At 38.8% G+C, this 27,739-nt stretch overlaps 1 protein-coding gene across 10 annotated transcripts in view; it reads right to left on the minus strand.

Moving 5' to 3' along the window:
* Positions 1-27,739, minus strand: part of CEP128 (centrosomal protein 128) — a 483,382-nt gene that overhangs the window by 454,430 nt on the left and 1,213 nt on the right. For 5 of the 10 annotated variants that reach the window (XR_001885973.1, XM_017873838.1, XM_017873845.1 and 2 more), the window contains exons 2-5: positions 26,441-26,596; positions 6,808-6,952; positions 3,478-3,639; positions 1,358-1,444 (exon numbers count right to left, since the gene is read on the minus strand). Coding sequence is in view for 9 of the 10 variants with exons in the window: in XM_017873838.1 (XP_017729327.1) it covers positions 1,358-1,444; positions 3,478-3,624 (234 nt within the window). In the remaining variant the exon portion in view is untranslated. Of the gene's footprint in view, positions 1-1,357; positions 1,445-3,477; positions 3,640-6,807; positions 6,953-14,057; positions 14,137-26,440; positions 26,597-27,739 lie in introns of those variants that run through there. The other 5 variants (XM_017873839.1, XM_017873841.1, XM_017873844.1 and 2 more) reach the window with 5 other exon arrangements.

A 27,739-nucleotide genomic window follows, 5' to 3' on the forward strand; every position in this document is an offset into this window, starting at 1 on the left:
TTCCTTCATGTTTCCAATGATAGCTACACATACAATTAGTGTTTTCATTACATTGTATATATACCCATCATTGGAAACATGAAGGAATAAATTTAATTGGTTTTCCAAGAGTTTACAGGATAGGAGTAAGCAATTCCAAAGGAAAGAAAAGTAGAAGATAGAATTAGCAACACATTAATTAAAAATACATTATTAACTTTACTCCAGAACTCTGGAGTACATTTCTTTCTTACATCTCCAAGTAAAGTAAGTATAAACTGGAACATCCTTGAAAGGGCAATTTTGAAATATCCAGCAAATTTTTAAATGCACATATCCTTTAACCCTGCAATTCTACTTCCAGCAATCCTACAGGATTACAAAGACATATATATAGGTGTGTATAATAATGGTCATTGCTATATGTTTATAACAAGAAGAAAAACTAGATACATTCATACTATGGAATACTGTATAACCGTTCAAAACAACGAAGTAGTGCTACACAAACTTACATGGAAAGTGATATGCATTATTAAATTTTAAAACATTGTATAACATTATATTTAATATGATTCCATTTTTAAAGCAAATCGTACATATGCTTGTAAATACATAGAAAATGTTTGGAAACATGAAGCTCTCAAAATTGTTACCTCTTTTTTGAGTGGGGCTCAAAGGAAGGTTGGATAGAATTGGAGGCCATTATCCTAAGTGAAGTAACTAAGGAATGAAAAACAAAACCACTTGTTCTCACTTATAAATGAGAGCTAAGCTATGCGTACACAAAGGGATACAGAGTGGTATAATGGATATTGAAGACTCAGAAGGGAGAAGGCTGGGAGCAGGGTAAAAGATGAAAAACTATTGGGTACAATGTACACTCTGTGGCTGACAGGTACACTAAAATCCCAGACTTCACCACTATACAATTCATCCATGAAACCAAAAAACCATTTGTTCCACTAAAGCAACTGAAATTTTAAAAAATTAAAAGGGGCTTTGAGAGAGGAATTTTCATTTTTTGTTTTAACAATGAACACCTACTACTTTAAAATAAACCATCCTTGAAATTCTTAACTCTGCATGAGGGGTTTCTCCATGGCCCAAGTTTACCAAGTCTCCATTAAATTCATGTCTTGAATTCCTCTCTCTCTCTGATGTAAAGCCTTCAAATTCAATAGAATCTAATTTATGTAAGCTAGCTAGCAATCCATCTGACAAGCTAACCTAAATTTAAACTATAAAACAATAAATTAGTTTAAAATCTAAAGCGCTTCACAATGGTTATTTCCTTTAGCTCACATCCCCATTCCCCAAAACACTTTGTTCCCAAAATATTAGGTAGGAGAAAATGCAAACATATGTAGTTTCTCACATGTTCTATTGCACCCGCCTGGCCATTACTGTATTCTCGGTATCGTCCAAGCATCTGGTCCACTTGTCGCAGGTTCCGACTGGTATCCTGAGAAAGAAAATTGACTGAATTAATTATTCCAAATACTTTTTTCCTAATCGATCTTAGTAGGATGTCAATCAACTAAGTCAATTTATACATTGTAAAATGTATAAATTTTATCATGGCTAAGTTGAATATCAATGTACTTCATACATATTAAGTAAATCTTAACACCACTGAGAGAAACTCAAATCCTACTGCAATTTACTTGTGTAATATCTGCAGCACATAACGTAAATCCTTATTCAAGGTTCCCTAGTAAGTTGGCAACAAACCATTAATTCTCACAATCACAATTTTCAATTTGTGCCCCTCAACCAATTCACACTCTCTTTATAGAAAAGGAATCCTGAAACAGCAAATATAGTAGACTGTGTGCGAGAGAAGAAAATCATTAAGATCAATGTTATTTCAACTATTCTTTTACCTCAGAACTTGATGAGGAGAAAAACAACAAACTTAATTTTAATCACAATAGAAATGGTTCTCATCTAAATATGCTAGATTTTACCTGGGAGATTAATCAAGATATTTCTTTCAAAAATATATACCTATTAATGTGTCTCATTGTTGGGAAAGTACAAGAAATCATACTGCAAAATTGCATTGTTATCTTACTTTACTTACATTTTGCTTACTTTACTTACTTACTTACTTACTTATTGATCAGAAAGGGTCTTGCTCAGCCAGCCAGGCTGGAGCGAAGTGGCATGATCATGGCTCACTGCAGCCTCAGCTTCCTGGACTCAAGGAATTCTACTGCCTCAACTTCCTGATTAGCTGGGACTACAGGTACACACCACTATGCCCAGCTAATTTTTTTTTTTCTTAATTTGTGTATAGACAGAGTCTACGTATGTTGCCAAAGCTGGTCTCAAACTCCTGGCTCAGTGATCTTCCTACCTCAGCCTTCAAAAGTGCTAGGATTACAGGCATGAGCCACCATGCCCAGCCCAGCCCATGATGTTACTTTAAATAAGTTTAAAAAGGATAGGTCTTCTGGTTTTCAAATCAAAGCATGCCTTCGCCACCAAAAATTATCTTCTTCTTATCTAAGCATACTAATCCAAAGCAATTAAAAGCCAAAATCCATGCTTAGCCAGGCTAAGGCAAAGGTAAGGGATTAATGAGTAGGAAATACATTCTAAGTTTTCTTTTTTCCCATATAGCTATGTTACCCTTCCCCACCTCTTTTCTAAAGCCCTTTCTAAGAAAAGAAGCAAAATGCCTTAACTCAAACCTCCAAATACTGGCAAAAATTATCCTCTACATCAAAATGTAGTCTCTTTATTTTCATCCACAAATAATCTACCTCACCAAAATGAGCAATTTCTCTAAAGGCACATGCCCATGAGAAGCTAAACTATCATCATTTATACTGGTTTCACTCTCACAATATTTTATTTAGAAATACTGCTTTATCCTAAAACACTCTCCATCACCTATCACATATTTCAAATATCTTTACCAACTATCTGTCATAGGCAGAATAGTGGCCCTCAAAGATATCCAAGTCCTAATCCCTGCAACCTGTGTATGTATACCTTACATGGCAAAAGGGATTTTGCAAATGTGATTACACTGAAGACTTTTAGACGGAGAGTTTCTCCTGGATTATTGGGTGGACCGAATGAAATCACCAACATCCATAAAAAAGGAAAAGGGAGGCAGGAGAAGTAAAGTCATAGGATGTGAGAAGGGCTTGACCCTTCCAACCCTTCCCTGCTGGCTTTGAAGATGAGGGAAGGCAGCCACAAGACAAGAAACGTGAGCAGCCTCTAGAAACCAGAGAAGGCAAAGCAATAGATGTTTCCCTTAGGGCCTCCAGAGAGGAACACATCCCAACCAACACTCCAAGACGCAATGAGACCAGTGTTGACTTCTGACATATGAAACTTTAAGATAATAATTTGTGTTGTTTTAAGACATTAGCTTTGCAGTAATTTGTTACAGCAGCAAGAAAATTAATCCACTGACTGAAACTATTAAGCAGCTCAAACTATTTAAATACTATTAAATGCAACCATTGTTAAACTAACCTGTAAAGTACTTGTTATAGTGTTGACCTTCTCGGTAACTTCTACTGTAGGAAGACTTCGAGCTCCCCTGTGAGCTGATCTGGCAGCCCATGGACTCAATCGGTCACGATAGCGAAAGTGATCTGATTCGCTGGATGATTCTGCCATTGATGTACACAAATCCTTTGAAATAAATATAGGTCAAGGTTAATGAAACAGGAAAAAGCATAGAAATAAGACTAATATAACTGTTTACTTTTGATCTCTTGTCGATGTTCAACCCATTAGTTATTTTGTACACTGTAATTTCTACATACATAGCTTAAAAACACAAGAAGTCACTTCCCCATGGAATTCTCCCTCCTTTGTTTTCTCTGCTTTAAGGGAGCAATTCCTCAGATATGATTTTGGTCATGTTTACAAGTCCAGTGATAATAATCCCTTGGATTCATCCAATGCTTCCAAATTTTAAAAGTACCTCACTTAATCCTACCAACAACACCGTAAGGTAGATGAGAAAAACACAGGTATTGTCTAAAGTTAGAACGGCAGGTATCTTAATATTTGCCTAATGTCCACTCTACTATAAGAACATAGGTAAAGACACACAGCATGACCTACAATAAGACGGTCTCATTCAGTGTACACTGACAACTCTCATGCACCTTGATTTAAAATACAGTAGAATTAAACAAATGCTGTAATACAGGTCCAAATTCTACAATAACAGATACGCGAGAAGGTGGCATCTTCAATATCTCCACCAAAATAGAAAGCCGGACATCCTGAGTATAGGCATCAGTAGATAATTCTCTAAACATGCTTTTCTTCCATCCTTACCTCAGTTTTCTATTTAATGCATTTAAAAAATTATTTCATGCAAGAGAATCTCAAAAGTTTCAGGAAAGCTTTTAACAGAAGTTGAAGAAACTAAATAAGTTCAGAACAAAGAACCATCAGAGAAACTCAACTGATAAAAGTGAAAGTGTATTGAGTATCCCAATAATTTCATTTTCTACTTAATGGTGGGTTAATGTTACTTTAACATTAATTGCTAGAATATTTCTAAAATCTACATGGCCATTTTGCTGGCTGATTCAATACAGTGTGATAAAACATTTCTTTTTTTTGTTTTGTTTTTTCAGATGGAGTCTTACTCTGTCACCTAAGCTGGAGTGCAGTGATGTGATCTTGGCTCACTGCAACCTCCGCCTCCCGGGTTCAAGCGATTCTCCTGCCTCAGTCTCCTGAGGAAACATTTCTTGAATAATAGAGTATCTTAGACTTCCAGGATCTATATTCTGAATGCATCTGGAAGTACACTGATCATACATTTAAGGAGAAAATAAAGAGAATTTGCTAAACGTGTACATGTCCTAAAGCATTTAATGAAAGCAATTGTGCTTTTAAAATATTAGATGAAATATAACTAAATGAATAAATAAACAAGCAAGAAACCTTGCCATAAGCTTAGGTTTTTTAAAATGAAATATAGTCTGTTACTGCTGTATCAAAAAAAAGAATCAGTGAAATATCCAACTTATTCACACTAGCTAAGACAGGGTTAGAGAACACCCATGCTTCTCCTCTGCCCAGAGCTCTTAACTTCCTTCTGCATTTGTCTTCTCTGGTTCTTGCCTGTCTTCTCCTACGTATAAGTACAAAGGTATAGTACCCATGGTGTCACTCCCTCCCACCATAAGGAAACATGAACAAGAAATTAAGACTGAAGCAACTGCTTGGCTTTGCTTTTCCTGGCTCACAATTGCTTAAGTCCAAAGGAAAAAAGTATTTTCTTTAGAAGAAAAGACATCTTACATATAATGTTCACCTTTTAAACTCAGGAAATGACTTGTATGCATCTCATAAGTCTACGCCACGTAACCTAACATCTTTCACTCTAAGTTACAGTACTTCCCATCAAGCATTTCCCATTCGTGAAGGCAGGAAAAGATCAACATTTTGTAAGAACCTGCTATTCTGCCAGTTACTACGCAGATGCTTATGTAAAGCAACCCAATTTAATTCTCATAACAACTTATTAAAGCGAACACTATTAACCCCCAATTTATAGGGGATATGCTACAGCTAACAGATATAAAATAACATGCAACTCCCTACAGTAATTATAAGTAGAATGCAAAACTAAGATTCAGCTGGCTTTCTCTGTCCTTAATACTATGTTCTTCCCACTGTGCTCTGCTGTCCATTTATCCGAAGAGTTAACAATCTTAACAATTAACAAAAAGTGCTAAAGACTGCAGGTGCCGGCCAGAGCCTACATGTGTCTATAGTCTCCTCAACTCCCTTTCATTTCATGTTAGCATAAAAATATCAAGAAAAAAGGGAAATATCAAGTAATAATATAAAAATCTTAACTAGGCACCAGGAAAAAAACTAAGTGACATATCTATACTAATACATTTAATAAAGCCCTGAAACAAATCAATCCATGGGTCCCAGATAAAGGGATTTCTGTTTCCTTATTCCTTTTATCCTTTATATAAGAGAAAATAATAATTATGCCTGGCATCTGTCTCTTTCATATCAAAATTCTATAGCTTAAAGCATAACAATTTTCATTTTAACAAGTCATAATTGTGGAAACTAGATTGAAGTTAATAAATCACTGAAGATAAGAAATCAGGCAGAATAAAAGTTAATATTGAAAAGCCAATGTGCTTACTATAACAGTTGTTAATGAGAACAAGAAACAAAATAACTGTTTTTGAGATAACGTGATATTTCTAAGAGTATCAAAATTTTAATAATAATCAGTTATCTGAAGACAACTTCACCAGATATAAATGGCATGTCAGACACTTCTACTATGTAGACAATTTAAGTTTCAAGATGACTAAAAATAATTATAACTGAAATTTGGGGATAATATTTAAGATATAAAACAGTACAGACTAATAAAGTAAACATGCATGTATCTACCACTAAGAACTAATAAATACTATCATTCTGACAGATGTACCTTTGAGAGTTTTTAGTAAAATATTTAGAACACTGTAAATAAAGTCTTAGTACCTTCCAGCCACCCCTCCTTCACCCAGTACTACTCCTGCCCCATTTTCCCAGGGATAATCACTAGCATGATTTCATGTATAACTCTCCAGGCTGTTTTTATACTATTCCCACAGGCATGGGTACCTCAAAGTCTTTTTTTATAAAAAACACACTGCACTGAATTGATAAATATTAACAAGTAAAGATATGGGGGCATCTGAATTTAACTCTAAAGCGGAAAATCTTACTGGTATAAAATAAAATTAAGAACAACATAAACATAAATTATCTCCAACAGTCATATAATACAAGAAAAAAGAATGATCTCTCACTTACCCCCACTAGGATTACATACTTTTACTAAGACAGAATCACACGTTCCGGCATGAGTTTCACTAGCATACACACAAAGTCTTCAGCTATAAAGTTAAGTTACTGTAAGCAATAAAAGATGTTCAGACTCCTGCATCTGATGGAACTCCTGCAGAGACATCAAGATTTAAGATGAGATATATCTGAGAAATTTGCATGGCTTTTTTTAAGCATATGAAACATTCAGCAACTATCTAAGGGCTTTAATTACATACGTTTCATAAATGTAAAACTAAGTAAAATTTTAAAATCTCATTACAATAAAAAATAGAAGTTAGATTATTTTCACTGTTGATAAAAACCTGGCATTTTCTTCCACTATTACTGACAACACAAGGTCAAACATGATTCCCTTAGCTAACTAACAGAGCACCTAACTAACCCTTCGTGCCACAACACAGAAGGCAGCTATAGTGGCAGAAGTCCATCCTTACCAAGAGTCACCAATCTATCATCAGCCAACACCACTACACCCCAGACACAGGACTGATGGAGGGAGAAGCAGATGAGAATGGAGTGGCCGCTGAAGTTGGCAAGAGGCTCACACCACATAATCAGAACCTACAGTAGAATACATGGAAGGCCATGAAAATCCTGAGAGCCCCTTAATATAACTGACTCAAAAAGAAAAGTACAAAGCAATAAGCGTCAATTATGCACTCTTCTTTTGTCATTAACAATGTATTATTTTACACTATAACTAAAAACTAATTTTAGAAAAGAATGGTAAATAGTAGTATCATTGGCATTAATGAAAACTGACCAGGCCTCTGAAAATATTTTCCTCAATTAAAGTTTACCTATTATTTCATTTCATGTCAATAAAAACATATTGAGAGTGGTCACATAAGGAAACAAATATTCAGGGCCATGAAACGACATTTAACCTAATAATCTAAGAAATATAATTTAAACAATAAGATGCTTTTCTAGACTATGTAATTGTTTTCTGTTAAATGGTAACATCTATGGTTAGCGAGGTTGTAGGGGAAGGAGCACTTCTACACTTTCCTAATGGGAACATGCACATTTGAATAACTTGTCTGGATGTCAGCAGGTAATAAGTATCAAGAAGAGCTTATACCTTTGCCCTGGTAATTACACTTCCAAAAATTTCTCCTAATAAAATCATTCAGAATACACACAGAAATTTATATACAAAAATATTTACGGTAATAGAGGCAAAATAAAACAACTTGAATTCTCAAATTTCAAAATACAAGAATGGTTAAACTAAGGTATATCTATACAATGAACAGACATTAAAAAATTTGTTTCTGAAGAACATTTAATGACAAAGCACGGGATAAAGGCATGAATTCCAATTTCATAATAAATGTTATATGTTATCTGTATGTGTATATAAATGACCAGTTCTATGGTTTGAATGTCCCCTCCAAAATTCACGTTGAAATCTAATCCCCAATGAGGCAGTATCGAGACGTAAGACCTTCAAAAGGTGATTGGGTCATGAAGGCTCCTCCCTTATGAATGGATTAATCTATACACAGAGTAATGGATTAGTGGGCACTGGTGGTTTTATAAGAAGAGAGACCAAAGAAGTACACTTGGCCCCCTCACCAGGTGATACCCTATGCTGTCTCAGGCCTCTGCAGACAGTCCTCACCAGTAAGAAGGTTCTCACCAGATGCAGCCCCTCAACTTTGGACTTCTCAGCCTCCGTAACTGAAAGAAAGAAAGCCCTTTTCTTTATAAATTACCCAGTTTCAGGTATTCTCTTATAAACAACAAAAAATAAGCTAGGACAACCAATATATAAATTTAGAGGTATGGGGAAGGGCAGAGATAGAGGGGGAGTGGGGAGAAACGGAACAAAAATAGATTTACTATCTAGAGTTTATAGCTGATTTGTTTTTTCAAAAACATTCCGGCCGGGCACAGTGGCTCATGCCTGTAATCTTAGCACTTTGGGAGGCCAAGGTAGGCAGATTGCCTGAGCTCAGAAGTTCGAGACCAGCCTGGACAACACAGTGAAACCCCATCTCTACTAAAATACAAAAATTAGCCAGGCATGGAGGCATGCACCTGTAATCCCAGCTACTCAGAAGGCTGAGACAGGAGAATCACTTGAACCCGGGAGGCAGAGGTTGCAGTGAGCCGAGATTGCGCTGCTGCACTCCAGCACGGGCGACAGAGCGAGATTCCATCTCAAAAAAAAAAAAAAAAAAATTCCTACATTTCATGAATTTTCTACAATGATTTGCATTAATGTATAATCAGAGAGAAAACTATAATGTGTGCTTAAAAGAAACAAAAACAAATTAAACAAATTTATAGATCTCTTCAGAGATAGCAGATTAATAGGCTGACAGCAGATTAACAGGCTGTCTACCCAGAAAATTTAATTAAATAAAAGCTGTATATTCAGAACTTCCATTTTCTTGGTAACTGTGTCCTTTTCCTCTCTGGCAACTTCTTGACCTTATTTCCTAGTCCCCTGGCATCTACCTAGGTAGGGCCATGCCACTAGTTCTCACCAACTGATGAGCTGAAGAAATGAGCCGATCACAGGGCCAATCTCTACTATTTCACACTGAAGAGCATTCACTGACCAAAGGAAACATTTATCATGAGTTTATGAATTAAAAGAAAATTTCTTTTAATTTATATTATTTTCTCTTTGTAGTTTTACTGAAGTGCAGTTACTAGATTCAAAGATGACTCACTTAAAGAAACATTCTAAAATACTAGAATGAATGTAAAAATTGGAGGATATAAAAATATACTAATGTGTAGCAACATCACCTATGCAATCAAATTCTACTTTGGAAAACAAATTAAAAATGGTTCACAAGTTATATTTAATCACTATTATAATTTGAAGCCCAAAGAAGAATTATTAAGACTAGCAGAAAAAAACATTTATGTATGCTCAAGAAAAATCTTCATCATTGTCTTTAAAGATTTAAAAGAAAAAAGTTCAATTAGATAAGAAATTTACCCTCATTATCATAAGAAATTTCAGCATCACACACTGATGAAAGAAAAGGAAGAACTGCTAAATTTGAAGAATGACCAAACTCTTGAATAACAATTTAAAGAAATAGAAATACCTAAATTCTGGTTAAAGCTGAGAAAGGTAGGTATTTCTTTCAACTGGAGAAAAAACAGTAAACACTCTTCTGCAGCTTACTACCACCTGCTGGTACAACAAAATTTCTTATTAACAAGAAAGCAACAACATTTGTGCTGTCTACTTTTCAGACGTGAGCTTTTTCCAAATCTCTAGAGCAGACTAAGATGGCTGACCTTGGGAGAAAGTCTGGAATCTTAGAGCAAGCTCTGGGTCTGATATTACAATTCTTAGAATAGCTTATTTAGCTGCTCCTAACAAATCAGTATTTAAAGGCATAAATATTGTCGTTTCTGTCTTAATGAACCTTAAAAAGAAAAAATACAGCCACCAGAGCAAATAACGAATCCTCATCAATTCACTCCCACTGAGGATCTATCCATCTAAAACAAATGCCCATATGCAAACTTGAATACTGCAACTAAAGAGAGTAAAACTGCATTCAACCCTTGTAATAAGAGGATTGGCAATGAGCCTTTACAAACTCAAGTCCACCTCTTTTGTTATTTGACCTAAAGAGCCATCAGATTGTCTTCATTATAATGATGCACATTTGTATGTATGAGAGCTGTAATTTATTGATCCTCAAATCTCTTTTCCTCTGAGCCAGTTTAAAACAATTAGGATTTGCAAGCTGTTCCATAAAAGATAAGCACCCAGCATCAGGGGTGATATTTCACAAAGATTGACTAGTGCATGTTAAGTAGGTGATTGCTTCTGTGGCCTCCAAGTGCCTCAGCTGTCCCTGTCCAAGGTAATTGTCCTCAAAGAAGATGTTCAAGGTAATTGTGTTGATATGTAGCGGGTAAGGGAAAATTGAGAGTGTATTTTACACTTAATCATTAACAAAGTTCAAATTTGAGAATGTATGTCTTACTGTTTCTGATATGGTTAGGCTTTGTGTCCCCACCCAAATCTCATCTTAAATTGTAATCCCCATAATCCCCATGCATTTAGTGAGAGACCTGATGGGAGGTGACAGGATCATGGAGGCAGTTTCCTCCATGCTGCTCTCATGATAGTGAGTTCTCACAAGATCTGATGGTTTTATAAGGGGCTCTTCCCTCTTCACTCCTCACTCTTCTCTCTCCTGCCACCATATGAGAAGGTCCAAGCTTGCTTCCCCTTCACCTTACGCCATGATTGTAAGTTTCATGAGGTCTCCCCAGTCATACGGAACTGTAAGTCAATTAAACCTCTTCGTTTATAAATTACCCAGTCTCATGTCGTATCTTTAAAGCAGTGTGAAAATGGACTAATAGAGTTTCAATAGCTGTAGGACTTGAGAGCTTTGCCTCATCCTTCAAGTGAAAAAGTTAACAAGCCAGCAGACATTACCATGTAGAAACAGTTAACAATTGTACCTGTCTTCTTTACATCGGTGCTCTTCTGTAACTTCATCTGCTCAAAGCCTTTTGGCAAATTTATAAAAGATCAAAATCAAAAACTGTCCAGTCCACCAGTCAGTTCTGTTATGTTAGTGAACATAATACATTAGGAAACAGAATCAGATACTTAAATTGATTTTTCATCATGTAATGAGTTGTCACTACATTTAGAAATGAAAGATCAAAGTAAACAAATAAGTCATAGTCTTTGACAGGAGAGAAAGACTTTTAAGTGTATTATAAATGGTGAGCTAAGTAATACAACAAAATCCTTGGGGAGCCAGGTTAGGATTTTTCCACTCATCTTGAAGGATGCACATAAGTTTGACAGGTGGATGAGACAAGGAAATAGGATCCAATTAAAAACTGTCTCAGAGAAAAGTAGACAGGATCCAAATAAGCTCAGCTCTTGCATCCTTCTACCAGGGAAGTTCTGTCCTCATCTGATTTTCATGCTATGGTTTCATGGGTTTTTTTCAATGATTCTACTATTTTCAAAAGAAAATAAAAACACTTGAAAGCCACTACTATAACTAAAGAAAAAAAACTGAAGAATCCTGAGTGGGGAGTAACATGGTAATAAGCGCATCAACAGTAGAACAGCTGGGAGGCTGTTGCAATCTATTAGGTAATGAATGGTGGGCACCTAAGCCACTGGCAGCGGAGATGAAGTGTAGCAGGGATGAATTAACTCTGAGGGCAAGGTAAAAGAGTAAAAGATGAATCACAAGTTCCAGGTTTTGGTAGCTGGATGGATGCTGAACTATTAAACTGAGCAAAGAAATCAATGAAAAGAAAGAGCTTTTAGGAGAACGTATGTTCTAAATTGAACTTGTCTAAGCTTCAATTACAAAGAGAGGATCAATTTGTATTTCAGGGAGGAAATACCAAACTAAAGATGTCTAATAAGCAACTGGATATGTGAGTCTAAGGAAATATTTGATAGTCATCAGTATAGGGGTGGATAAGATCACCAAGAAAAAAATGCACAGTGAGAAAGGAAGTAGAACCAAAGAAAACCCTGGAAGAACTCCAATATACAAAAAGCAGACAGAGGAGGTGGCAAATGAGATTGAGAAGAAACATGAAAAGTAGGTGGAAAACTAGGGGAAACTGTATAACAGAAGTTATAAAAAGAAGGGTTTCAAAACAGCAAGAAAAAAAACTGTTACAATTTCTCAGTAATCAATGAATTGCCTTCCAACTCCAAATCCATCCTTCATTGTCTGCTCTTCACAAATAGAGCTAAGGTCTTTAAATATTTCTCCTTTGTAGCTAGCATAATGTTAAACTTTGTCATAGAAAGCATTGGAAGGGTTGTTTTTTTGTTGTTGTTGTTGTTGTTGTTGTTTTAACTCCAAGACGGTGGAATGGAGGCATCGTTGGCATGCCTCTCCCACTTGGAAAAACAAAATAGTGTGCAGAAAGTCATGCTACGAACTTTCTTCCAAGAAGCAACACAGGAACTTAAAAACACTGAAAGAAACCACAAACCCTTTGAAAGAAGCAGTGGGCAGTAGTCTACACGATAAACCAGGAGGAAAACTGGTAGTTGCCAGAGCATGAGTGGGGAGAGACTGCCTCCATGATACACTCTCCCACTGGGGAGCCGAGCAATCCAGGCCACAGGAGAACACCTTAACCCTACTCAGCGCTGGTGCTGACTTAGTGAGCAGTGAGGTTTTATGAAAAGGAGCAGCATCAAACCATGTTTACTCCCAGACCCAAGCAGGGACAGAGGTAAGCCATTCCTGATCCTACCTCACCAGGGACCTCACCTGAAGTCTGCTGGTTAACTGAGGCAGTGGTCACAGGTTGAGAGAAGCTCCCAACTGAGACCTGTGATATAATCTTTAGTGGGGACAAACGCCCTTGGTCAGAACCGAGGGGTGGGCAGAAAGTGTGCTAGAGCTGCAGGCACAGGACCTGGGAGCTTCTACTTCACGGGCTGACCAGGAGGTGCATGACCTAAAAGCTGGTTTCTGTGTCAGTTGGGAACACTTACGGCTTGGGACAGTTTTGAGGGCTGCCTGGAACCCAGCTAGCTACTGCTAACACCGTGGGTATGAGATCTGCCTTGCCAAGTTCATGGGAGCTAAGAGGGGCTTACTGCCACCTGCCACCCCATCCTTCCCCTTGTGGACTTTTCTGTACAGCAGAGGTAGCTGTGTTCCTCCCTGGAACATTACCCCTGTGACCAGGGAACTGTCCTCTAATCCCTATCGGGGCCACTGTTTGCACTCGAATGTGGGGAGCCAGAGTGTGAACTTGCCTGACCCAGCTCCGACTAGCTTTGCCCATCCACCTACTCTGGTAGCCTAACACGACAGAGACTTTTACATGCTTCATGGTCCCCACCCATTGCCTGAGACACCAGAGTACCTCCCCTGGGTAACATAAGGCAAGCACAATTCCCACCACTAATAGTGCAACTGGTGCTCTTTTGCAAGCACTACCTACAGGCTGGAAGCAAACCAGCACAGCCCATTACAATATCTGCAGGGACATCATGGTGCTCAGGAAGAGAAAACGTTATGCATGACCTCAGCTACCACCATTGCCTGCATCACCCTGGTTAACCAGGAGGCCTTGAGTCTGTCCACAGGCCCAGTACATTACTACTACAGCTGGCATTTGAGAAAGCCAACACGCTAAGGCTATTTATAACCAAGGAAATCTCACAGAGTGTGTCACTCTCCTCTCACCCCCATTAGAGCCATGCTAGTACTCACTGTTGGGAAACTGGAGGACAGTTCACAGCAGTGGATCCCTTGTGGACATTCTCCAGCACCAGTCTAGAGTGTGGCAGCCCCACGAGGTGGCTAGAACCAGAGCAGCAGCAAGATTCATAGTAGTCTGGCCCTCAGAAACTGCTACTCCTAGGGTAAGGGGGAGCATACCACATTAAGAGGGCAGACACTCCGTCGGACAAAAGAAACCAGACTGCAGGCTCTGAGTCCCTGAACTTTCCACTTGTGGGAAATTTCTTTCAGCAGAGGCACAGGTGCAGTGCTGGGCTCAGTAGGGAAAGTATGCGGCTCTACCCCAATTGTCAGGCAGCCTTGGTGCTCATGAAGGATCTTGGAGAAGGGGACTTTTCTCCCCCTCACTCAGCACTGCAGATACAGCTGGGGCTCCTCCCACAGGAGCATAGCATGGGTGCATCTGTAGACAGCCTTTCCATAACACTTCAGAGTGGCTGCATCCCCACAAGAGGAGTGTCCTCCAGGTTCAGGCTTGCAAGAGAGCCAGAGTCACAATCCCCCTCTACACAGATGAAAAGAGGTGCCTGTCTAATGGGAATAGTCAGAGCAGAGTGTGCAGGGTGTGACTGGGAGATGGATCACTTTCCCGGTGGCCCGGAAGGGAGGCTGTGGTGGCTCCCTCCCTTGCCCACAAAAAGACCTCAGTGCATTTCACTGAGAGTTTCCCCAGCCATCTCTGTCAAGGCTGTGGCCTCTGCCCACCACTGGGATACTGCATTTACCCAACCGCTTTAGCTGTTTTTCACCATGGGTACCTCCTACTGGCCTATAGCCTGAACTGTTCAACCCAGTAAATAAAACAATAGAAAAAAGAAAAAAAAATTTTAGTGCATACCACTGAGGAATGAGGTAAGCGTCATAAGATTTCTCACTCCAGCCCCACAGGAGAGAGTAAACCTGTTCACAAACCCAGCACATTGCTACTATAACCAGCATCAGAGAAAGCCATCACGCAAAGATTTTCTATAACCAGGAAATTCATACAGAGTCTTTGGCATTGAAACACCCAAAGCCAAAACTAGGTGACAATCAACTATAAACATTAAAGTCATACCCTCAAGGCAGGGCAGGGGGGAGAAGAAAGTTCTTAAAAATCCCTGTCCAATCAAAACAAATTCAAAATAATTAGAAGAAACAGTCTACCCAAATAAGAAGGAAACTAGAAAAATCATTCTAGCAATATGAAAATACAGAGTTCCATAACACTCCCAAAAGATCACACTAACTGTCCAGCAATGCATCCAAACCAAGATGAAATTTTTGAAATACCAGATAAAAAATTCAAAAGATTGATTATTAAGTTATTCAAGAAGATAAAAGGGAAAGGTGAAAACCAACATAAAGAAATCAATGAAACAATTCAGAACATGAATGAAAAATGTTCTAAAGAGATAGACACTTCAAAGAAAAAAAAATGAGAACTTTTGGAAGTGAAAGGCACATTTAGGGAACTACAAAATGCAGCAAAAACTCTTAACACTAGACCAGACCAAGAAGAAGAAAGAATTTCAGAGCTCGAAAACAAGGCTTTCTAAGTAAATCAATCAGACAAAAATAAAGAAAGAAGAATGAAAAGATATGAAGAAAATCTCCAAGAAATATGGAATTACATAAAATGGCCAAACCTAAGAATCATAGGTCTTCCTGAGAAAGAAAATAGATCCCTGTCTCTCTACATATACAAAATTAACTCAAGATGGATTCAAGATTTAAATTTAAGACCTAAACCTACAAAAACTTAAGAAGAAAACCTAGGAAAAACTCTTCTGGACATTGGCCTAGGCAACAAATTTATGACTAAGACCCAACAAAAACAAAAATAAATAAATGGGACCTAATTAAACTAAAAAATTTGTGCACAGCAAAAGAAATAATCATCAGAGTAAATAAACAACCTGCAGGATGGGAGAAAATACTTGCAAATTATGTATCCAACAAAGGACTAATATCCAGAATCTACAAGGAACTCAAACATATTGGGGAAAAAAAGTAATCTTATTAAAAAGTGGGCAAATGACATAGACATTTCTCAAAAGAAGATATACAAATGGCCAACAAATATGAAAAAAAAGACCAATGTCACTAATCAGAGAAATGCAAATGAAAACCACAATAAGACAATCTTATTCCAGCAGAATGGCCATTATTAAAAAGTCAAAATACAACAGATACTGGTATCAATGTAATGAAAAAAGAATGTTTATACACTACTGCTGGAAATGTAAATCAGTACAACCTCTACGGAAAACAGTACAGAGATTTCTCAAAGAACTAAAAGTAGATCTATCATTTGATTCAGGAATCCCACTATAGGGTATCTACCCGAAGGAAAATAAGTCACTATGTCAAAAAGACAGCTGCACATCTATGTTTATCACAGCACAATTCACAATTGCAAAGATATGGAATCAACCTAAATGCCCATCAATTGATGAATGCATAAAGAAAATGTGGTACATATGTATACCATGGGAATACTACTCAGCCATAAAGAAGAACAAAATAATGTATTTTGCAGCAACTTGGTTAGAACTGGAGGCTATTATTCTAAGCAACTCAGAAATCAAAAACCAAATATTTCATGTTCTCACTTATAAGTGGGAGCTAAGCTATGGGTACACAAAGACATACAGAGTGGTAGGGTGGACACTGGAGACTCAGAAGGGGGCAGTGTGAGAGGGGGTTGAGGGATGAAAAGCTACCCATTGGGTACAATGTACACTACTCAGGTGACAGGTGCCTAAAATCCCAGACTTCACCAGTATACAATTCATCCATGTAACCAAAAACCACTTATACCCTAAAGCAGGGGTCTCCAGCCATGAGCCAAGGACCACTACCAGTTCATGGCCTGTTAGGAACTGGGATGCACAGCAGCGGGTGAGCAGTGGGTAGGTGAGCAAAGCTTCATCTGTATTTACAGCCGCCCCCCTTCACTTGTGTTACCACCTGAGCTCCACTTTCTGTCAGATCAGCGGTGGCATTAGATTGTCCTAGGAGCACAAGCTCTACTATGAACTGTGCAGGCGAGGGATCTAGTTTGTGTGTTCCTTATGAGAATCTAATGTCTGATGACCCAAGGTGGAGCTGAGGTGGTGATTCCATTCCTAGGGAGCGGCTGCAAATACAGATTACCATTAGCAGAGAGGTTTGACTGCACAGAGACCGTAGTAAATCTATGGCTTGCAGACTCATATCAAAACCCTACAGTGAGTAGCAAGTGACAAGCTGCATCTGGCGGCAGGCTTTAAGTCAGAATCTGATACTTACTTCAGTCTGCACGTGGCCCGTCCATTCTTTTATTTACCACTTCTGTCCATACCTCTTTCCTGCACTATGCGCTTGTCTCAGTCACTGTTTTGGTAAGCCCACAAGCTAACCCTAGCCAAAATGAGTAAAAACCAAACGTCACTGGAGAGCTTCTTTGAAAAGGAGGAAAGACCCAATGACGGGACAGCAGAAGATGCTAAAAGTGCCAACAAAAAAGAAAACTATATTTAAAAAAATTACCAAGAGTCCTACTTAAATTAAGAGTTCATTGCAACAGGTGATTCACCTTCTCCAAGCCTGCTTTGCATATGTGGTGACCAGCTATGCAATAAAGCCATGAAATCTTCAAAACTGCTTCACCACATGGAGACCATGCACCCTGCATTAAAAGACAAGTCTTTGGAGTTTTTCAAAGGAAAAAACATGAAAACATGAACACGAAGAACAGAAGCAATTATTGAAGGTCACCACTTCATCAAATGCATGTGCACTGCGAGCATCATTCTTAGTGGCTAACCACATTGCTAAAGCTAAGAAGTCCTTTACTACTGGTGAAGAGTTGACCTGCTTGCTGTTAAGGACATTTGTCGTGAACTTTTAGGAGAGACTGCAGTTCAAAAGGTGGCACATGTTCCTCTTTTGGCTAGCACTACAACTAGATGAATTGATAAATAACAGAGAATATTGAGTTACAATTGTTAAAGAGGATTAATGAGTCATCGTGGTATGTAGTCCAGGTTGATGAGCCTATCAGTGTTGACAATAAGGCACCAATGCTTGTTTTTATGCGATATATTTTTCAGGAGGATGTACATGATGATGTGATGTGTACTTTTGTTCCCAACCAACACCACAGCTGCAGAACTATTAAAGTCTTCGAATGATTACATATCAGGAAAACCAAATTGGCCATTTTGTATCGGTATGTGCACAGACAAAGCAGCTGCCATGACTGGATGGCTTGCTGGTTTCACTACTCAAGTCAAAGAGAGTGCTTCTGAATATGAGTCTATGCACTGTGTCATCCATGGAGAAATGCTGGGTAGCTGAAAAATGTCACCTGAACTTAACAATGTTTTGCAGGATGTGATTAAAATTATCAGTCACATTAAAGTACATGCCCTTAACTCATGTCTGTTCTTGCAGCTCTGTGAGGAGATAGATGCGGAGTACACACGTCATCTCTTATACACAGAAGTGAGATGGCTTTCTAAAGGTAGGTCACTGGCCAGAGCTTTTGAGTTACAAGAGCCGCTCCAGAGAGCTCTTTTAGAAATAGTCACTACTGGCAGCACATTTCAGTGACACGGAATGGGTTGCAAAACTTGTTTACTTGTGTGACATATTCAAATTCAACCTGCTCCACAAACTCTATCTGTCCCTTCATGGGAAAATGGCAACTGTGTTCACTAATCAGCAGATAAAGTGGATGCATTCAAAACCAAACTAGATTTATGGGGGCAACCAGTGAACATTGGGAGTTTTGACATGTTTCAAATATTAGCAGAGATTTTGAAAGAGACTGAGCCAGGGCCTCCTTTCTCCCAGCTGGTGTATGATCATCTATCTCAGCTTTCAAAGGAGTTTGAGCATTACTTCCTGATATGGTCTGGCTGTGTCCCCACCCAAATCTCATCTTGAATTGTAGTTCTCGTAATACCCATGTGTCGTGGGAGAGACTGGTGGGAGGTAATTGACTCATGGGGGCAGTTACCCACCATGCTGTTCTCGTGACAGTAGTGACTTCTCACAAGATCTGATGGTTTTATAAGGGGCTTTTCCTCCATTGCCTGGCACTTCTCTCTCCTGATGCCATGGGAAGAAGGACGTGTTTGCTTCCCTTCCACCATGATTGTAGGTTTCCTGAGGCCTCCGCAGCCATGTGGAACTGTGGGTCAATTAAACCTCTTTCCTTTATAAATTACCCAGTCTTGGGTATTTCTTTGCAGCAGCATGAGAACAGACCAACATACTTCTCAACCACCAAAGATCCCCAAATTGGGAAGAAATGGCTCCGCAACCCACTGGTAAATAAACCAGGTGAATCAACTTTGTCCATGCTAGAAGAGGATCAACTTCTTGAGACTGCAAATGACTCTGGCCTTAAAAGTATGTGTGAAACAACTTCAAACCTCTATATGTTCTGGATTTAAGTCAAGGCAAAATATCCTGAGATTGCCTTGTGCACCAGAAAGCCTGCTTCCATTGCCAACATCCTATCTTTGTGAAGCAGGGTTTTCTGCAGTGACAGCAACCAAAATGATACGACAGAGTAGAATGGACATAAGCAACACACTTTGGGTGTCACTGTCTCCCATTACCCCGACATGGGACTGTCTAGTTGCAGGAAAAAAAAGCTCAGGGCTCCCACTGACTCTATGGTGAGTTGCATAGTTATTTCATTATATATTACCGTGTAATAATAACAGAAATAAAGTGCACAATGAATGTAATGCACTTGAATCATCCCGAAACCATCCTTCTCTCTGCCTCCCAATCTGTAAAAAAATTGTCCTCCATGATAAGTGCCTCTGGTGCCAAAAGGGTTGGAGACCCCTGCCTTAAAGCTATTGAAACCAAAAATAATAATAATCATAATAATGATTTTTTAAAAGGACACTGCAGGAGGAAGGGGCTTCTCTTTCTGGTTCCATGTTTTCCGTTTGTTGCATTTTCATTTCAGCATCCTGTGTGAGGGATATCCAGTGGTACTCAACTCCATCAAGTGTCAGCAGTACCTGTATTGGGCAGCTTCCCATCAAGTTTCAGTAACCCAACCCCTACTCAGATTCTTAGTGAATCTGACAGACACCCTCACAGTCAATCCCCCTGCTTCACCCTACCAGCATCCTGGAGAGGTGTTTCCTGCCCATCATTTGTGGTGTGGTTCCCTGCTTTCCAGCATCACTCAGCCTTTAATTAGGAACAGTGTTCCCTCCTTGTCCAGCAACTGTGGATCAGCTATGACCCAGTAACTCAGCAAGTCTCTCCACCACTCAGGGGGCTATAGCCACACCTTCTCCAACAAGGTCTGAATCCCAGCCTTGAAGAGAGCCCCCTCCAAGTTTATACCTCCTTTGGGCACTCTCTCACAGCCCAGGGGATTCTTTAGAGTCATCTCTGTCCTTTTACAGATAATCCCCTTATAGTTAATTATATCAGGAGTCAGCAAACTTTTTCTCTGCCACAACTATTAGCCTCTGCCAGCTGTAGCACAAAAGCACAGACAATTATAAATGAATGGGGTCGCTTGATTTGACCTGTGGTAGGCTAAATTTAGCCCATGGGATATGGTTTACCAACTGCTGCTGTATGTTAAACTTTCCCTGTTAAAATTACTGTGGGACATCTGTCTCGCCTGTTTAGGGGCAAATGCTGACTGAACTCTAACTGAGAGATGAATGCAACAAATATGTCAAGTAGGAAAAGGAACAGAAAGTATCCTTTGGAAATGCTAGTGACTGTATCAAAAGCAGTCTCAGTAAAACGGCTTAGGTGAGGATGATACCAGGTTGTGGAGAAAACAGAAGGTGAAAAAGCAGAAGCACTGTGTATAAATCATTCTTTTAGGAAGTCTGGATATGTGAAGAAAGAAAGAGATTAGTAGCTAGAGAGGAATATTTATGTGTGGGAAATAAGCCTCAGATTGCAAAATAGTTGAGGTTCTGATGCCAGGCAGGTCCAATATACAAGAAATAAGATGGCAGACTTCAGACAAGCCCTATCTACCATTAGGATCCATGCAAGCAAGGCACTTATTGTTGAGAGTCCTGTGCAACCACCGGCTGAGAGTTTGCTACACTTCTTTACTGCAAACACTGTGACATACTTTCCCCACCCTCTGCAGTTAATTCCCAGCTTTCAAGCCTCCTGTCTTAATAAGTTACACAAATAATGGCCTTCATCCTAAAACTGCTTTGCAGTACCAGATGGTTCAGCAAACTATGGCACAGCCAATTTTAAGGGTCAGGAAGAAGATAATGATTTCTTGCCTAAGAACTCAAAGACCATCCTTTGGCAAAAGTTTATTGAGCAGACCTTAAAATTAAAGGTATCGATAGGAAACGTTTTTTAAAACATCGATAAAGTAGAAACATACTGGATTTAACGATTGGAGCACATAGCTAGAAATCAGAACATCAGAGGTACCAACGCGAGAATCACCATTTCCTGAGCACCTCAGTATGAAAGGTACTTTGCATACAGTCAAGTATCTCTGCAAAGCTTGGCTTAACCTCAGGCCAACCTTACAAAGAGGATTTCTAACCTCCCCAAGGGCATATACTAGCTCTTGTTTATCTATTCCCAGGCTCCAGAATAGTGTCTTAGTGTTTGGCACATACAATGTTTACTTCTCAAATGAACAAAGTAGTCCCTTTTTTGCAAATGAAGAACTACTAAGACTTCCAGTAGTTAAGCAGCTAGAAAAGCCTGGATTCAAACCACACCTTAAAGCAACCTTCTAGATAACTAGGAGACCCCACAACTGGAAACATACATAAACCAAGACAGAAAAGAAAATTTGTTGGAGTTTGCTTTTTCTGTAAAATTATAAGACTATGATATATTACTTGCTTACATTTATACAAAAGCATAATAATGTTCAACTTTATTTAAATAATAATAGCTATTGATGTATGGTTTTCTATGGACTAATTTCTGTACTAAGTGCTTTACGTACGCTCTCTCATTTAATCCTCATAACATTATTATTATCATCCCCATTTTATAGAAAAGAGAACTAAGGCTTAAAGAAGTAAAGTAGCTTAAGTGGCAGAGCCAGGATTCAAATCCAGATAAGAAGACTATTTCCAAAACTCAACTTTTAAATCAATACACTTGTTACATGTAAATGGCAGTGGCGAAAAGGCAAAAAAACAAAAACAAAAAAAAAACAGGTATACCAGTGAGTAAAGGTACTCTTCCCTAAAAGCAAAATAAACTGATAAGAACAAAGGGCTTGGGTGGGCACAGTGGCTCATGCCTGTAATCCCAGCACTTTGGGAGGCTGAGGAGGGTGGATCACTTGAGGTTAGGAGTTCAAGACCAGCCTGGCCAGCATGGTGAAACCCCATCTCTACTAAAACTACAAAAATTAGCTGGGTGTGGTGCTGAGCGCCTATAATCCCTGCTATTTGGGAGGCTGAGGCAGGAGAATTGTTTGAACCCAGAAGGTAGAGGTTGCAGTGAGCCAAGATTGCACCACTGTACTCCAGTCTGGGTGACATAGTGAGACTCTGTCTAAAAAAAAAAAAAAAGAATAAAGTACTTATTGTTGTAATTGAGGCTGTGAGTCCCCCCAAAAAAACAGAACACACATGAGCTAGCTTAAGTGAAACAGAAATTAATCGTTTTTAAAGAATACAATAATGATGGTAGTGGTGGTGGCAGTCATCATGGTAGAAGCAAAAATAAGCAATAATATTAATAACTCAACAATTAAATGGCCCGTTTCTGTGCCAGGCCCTGTTCTAAGCACTTTATTTGTATTAACTAATTTAACCCCAACAACAGCCCTGTAGAGTAAACATAGCTGTAACCAATATTACAGGCAAGGAAACAGCTTCCAAAAGTTAACTTGCCCAAACTCAAAAAAGTAGAAAGCTTTCTTCCACACAGACATCTCTATTCCACAACCAAAACCTAGCAGGCTCAGTTCCAGGCTGTATTTTTGCTCTGATTTCATCAGGAGTCCACCCTGGTCCAGCACCTCAGAGCAGGAGGCAGAATCAAATGGACCAGTGCCTGGAAGCAGAGAATTAAAGCTCATCCATTCATCCATGAGCACATTCATTCACAAGCACTTATTCATCCATTCACAGCACCTGTTTCATAGCAAACCCTGTCGGCAGAGTAGATTCTAAATGTTTATCAAGCCAGGCACTGTGGCTCATGCCTGCAATCACAACACTTTGACAGACCAAGGTGGGAGGATCACTCAAACCCAGGAGGTCAAGGCTGCAGTGAGCCAAGATCACACTACTGCACTCCAGCATGAGTGACAGAACAAGACTTCATCTCGAAAGAAAGAAAGAGAGAAAGAGAGGAAGGAAGGACGGACGGAAGGAAGGAAGGAAGGAAGGAAGGAAGGAAGGAAGGAAGGAAGGAAGGAAGGAAGGAAGGGAGGGAGAGAGGGAAGGGAAGGAAGATGTTTATCAGAATGAATTAAATGGATTCATGTAACCACAAATATTCCCATCTCCCAAATACTCCAAGCACCAGCATTATAGAAATTTCAGAGAAGTGTGCATATCTGATAAAGGCCTGATAAGCCTCTTAGGGTCATTCATAATTAGTGATGACAAGATACCAGAAACAAGATTTAAAAACTAAAAGAAAACTCACAAAATATTTGCATTATATGGGAACCAAAGGGTTAATCAGCTCTTTCAAAACACAAGAAAAGAACAGTCCAGTTGTAAAAGACTCAAAAGATATATAAACAGACAATTCACAGAAATCAAATGACCTTAACAAATGCTATTTGTTATTTCACTAAATAATTGCAAATTAAAATAATAAAATGATATTCTTGTCTATCTGTTTTATACAGATAAAAAAACCTCTCACTCACAGGGTCAGCAAAGTTATACCTTGTTGTAAGAGTATTAACTATAAAAATCTATATTAACATGTATATCTACTATGTACCCACAAAAATTAAAATTAAAAAAAAAAAGCTACATTAGCTTTTCTGGAAAAACCTGGCAATACAAGTAAAAATAAATAATACAGGCCAGGCGCAGTGGCTCATGACTGTAATCACAGTATTTTGGGAGGCCAAGGGAGGAGGACTGCTTGAGCCCAAGAGTTCGAGATGAGCCTGGGCAACATAGTGGGACCTTGTCTCTAAAAAAAAATAAAACAAAATTAGCCAGGTGTGGTAGTGCACACCTGTAGTCCTAACTACTCGGGAGGCCGACGTGAGAGGATTTCTCAAGCCTGTGAGGTAGAAGCTGCAGTAAGCCAAGATCGCACCACTGCACTTCAGCCTGGGTGACACAGCGAGACCCTGTCTCAATCAATCAATATGTAATACACATAGATGTTGACTCAGAAAATCTATTTCTATGACTATTATCCTAGGAAAAGAAGATATTTATATAGATATATAGATATATTTTATGTATAGACATATGCATAAGAATTTCACTGTAGAAATTCTTCAGAAATTTTAATTCACTCATCCATTCATCCATGAGCACATTCATTCACTCCACCCGGGGCAACAGAGTGAATGAATTTTTTTATACTTGTAAAAGAGTAAGAAAAAAATATAAATCCACTGGATAAGAATACATTAAACGTATCTAATCACTGGGATACTATGTATCTGTTAAAAGAGACAAGGTTGAATCCTAAGTGCTGACCTGTAACACTACGTTGTTACCAAAAAAAAAACACACTATACAACAGTATGAATGTATTGAAACTACTTCATATCAGATTCAACCCAGAGACATTACATGGATAGTGTATTCTATAATATACATGCTAATACAGTTTTAATAATCTAATAAATCTAGATTATTTTATATTATTTCCAAAATTTCTGGACCAAATTATCCCAATAGGACCCCATCCAGCTCTAAAATTATTTAATTCTAATTTTTTTTTTTTTTTTTTTTTGAGACAGCATCTTACTCTGTCACCCAGGCTGGAGTGTAGCAGTGTGATCACAGCTCACTGCAGTCTCGACCTGCTGGGCTCGAGTAATCATTCCACCTCAGCCTCCTGAGTAGCAGGGACCAAAGGCGCATGCCACCATGCCTGGCTAATTTTTTTATTTTTTTGGTAGAGAAGGGGTCTTGCTATGTCACCCAAGATATTCTCAAATTCCTAGGCTCAAGCGATCCTCCTGCCTTGGCCTCCCAAAGTGTAGGATTACAGGCATGAGTCAATGCACCTGGCCTAATCCTATAAAACTTGTACACCATTGATCTTATACACAGTGTTAGTATTCTTTTTTTTTTTTTTTCTGAGATAGAGTCTTGCTCTGTTGCCCAGGCTAGAGTGCAGTGGCGCACAAAGCTCCGCCTCCCGGGTTCACGCCATTCTCCTGCCTCAGCCTCCCAAGTAGCTGGGACTACAGGTGCCCGCCACCACACCCAGCTAATTTTTTCTTATTTTTAGTAGAGACTGGGTTTCATCATGTTAGCCAGGATGGTCTCGATCTCCTGACCTCATGATCCGCCCGCCTCAGCCTCCCAAAGTGCTGGGATTACAGGTGTGAGCCACCGCACCCCACCACACAGTGTTAGTATTGCAAGGCCACAGTGTGTCTCCCCTCTATGTTTCAGAACCTTTTATTGAAGCACAATATGAAATCCAAAAAAAGGTTCAGAATTTTTATATCTGTGTTGTAAATTTAAGCTTTTAACATTACACCCTTATCAATTATAATTCATGTTGAATTTATTTATGGAAATCACAAATTACAATGATCTCTTACCTCAATAATAATATAAGGACCACTATATTTAAAAAAAAAAAAACTAAGAAAGATAATATAACTTTTTGAACATTGAAAGAAAGAGACGAATAACTACACACTATGCCATATATGGTACACTTAACCCAAAAATGTTGAATATGAATCAAACTCTATTAGAGGGCACTTATAGACAGCAATGAAGCCCCTTGGCAGTGGGTGGGACTGAAATTTGGAGTCAGAAGACCTGGAAACAATGACCACTCTTTTGGCTCCAGAATCCCAAACAAACCAAATAACCTGAGACTCAACTGCCTCCTTTGTAAAAGCCTGATAAAGGAATTATATAATGCCTGTAAAAGGTGCCTGACAGAGTGCCTGAGACAAAATAGGTTCTCATTTTCTTGTTTAATAGAAACAGCTGCATCACTGTTGCTTTTGTTAAGGTTAAGGACATCTCAACTTAACTAGTTTGTTCATCTGAATGTTTGTAACATTGTATACACAACCATTCTATACTTTATTTTTATACTATATATTAGAAAGGGGCTTCTTGTTTCCAAAACTCTATTTGTTGGCATAGTCTTTTCCACCATAAATATGCAAAAACATGTGTTATCTCCGAAATTCAGGGAGAAAGCATACTTACAAAGCACACCCCCAAAACTCTGAGTTGCTCTTCTCTGAGCTCAACGCTCTTTTTAAGCACATATGTCTGCCTCCTATCATTTCTTCATGAGGTTCAGGGCAAAGGGCCTAGTCAAGCAGATGATCTTTGGTTGCCCCTATACTTTCCCCAAACCACCTACAAATAAATGAAACAAGGGGTAAGACATACCTACAACTTTAAACATTTTTAAATAATGAAATATGAAAATTAGGTCCCTATGTACAGACTATGGCATAACACAGAACAGAGAAAATGCTCCTAGAATCATCCAAAAGCCCAAGTGACCTCACTACAATTCTTCACATCCAAGTGCCCAGCCAACATATTGTCACTGGTGACTTCCATCCATGCCTGGTCATCCCTGGGGCTTGCCAGAGAGTTCATGCTCCAGTGTGAACCGCAGCCCAAGTCTAGCCAAAAGTACTACGCCATGAGCATGTCTAAAAGTTGGTAACTAAGTCAGGTAATACAGTTAACATGTTACTTCTGAGTGTGGTGACCCAATTGTACTTCTAAGCCAGTCTAACACTCCTAAAGGAAATATTTTATAATATATATTAAATATTTATAATAAATATTCTTCCCATACTCAGTGCTACAATTAAATAAATAAAAGTAAAATGCCTTTGGTTGTAGGAAAGAGCTATGGATAGAAATGTTTTCAATTATTCGTGACTCCTTTCGCAGCAATCTCTAAGAACCCACAGGTAGTGATCCAGAGAACTGGGAGTTGTCTACATAAAAGGTAGATCTGGGAATACATCTATAAACCATTTCAAGAAAAAAAAAAGGTATTCTGAAAAAGCTAATCAAAATAAAATTGTCAAGAAACAGTTCAAGGAGACTCCGGTTATGCAATGGCAGACAAGATAAGCTGAGAGAACATAGGTACACTGCACACTTCACTCTTCTAACAAAACAGCCACCATAACCCATGAGTCATAGGCACAACCAAATTTATGTATGCCAATGTGAAACTGCCGAAGTTTTAACCTTATCTCTGTGCTGTCCAGTACAGTGGTCACTAGACACATGGCTACTGAGCTCTAGCACTAGCCAGGTCAAACTGACATATACTATGCACGTAAAATACACACCAGATTTTGAAGACTTAAAATATTTTTTTTAAATGTATAGACAGGCATGGTGGCGAGCTACTCCGCAGGCTGAGACAGGAGAACCGCTTGAACCCCGGAGATGGAGGTTGCGGTGAGCCCAGACCGCACCACTACAGTCTAGCCTGGGCAACAGAGCCAGATTACGTCTCAAAAAAAAAAA

The sequence above is a fragment of the Rhinopithecus bieti genome, unplaced genomic scaffold (assembly GCF_001698545.2).
Source record: "Rhinopithecus bieti isolate Rb0 unplaced genomic scaffold, ASM169854v2 scaffold_6782, whole genome shotgun sequence".
Taxonomy (NCBI): Eukaryota; Metazoa; Chordata; class Mammalia; order Primates; family Cercopithecidae; genus Rhinopithecus; species Rhinopithecus bieti.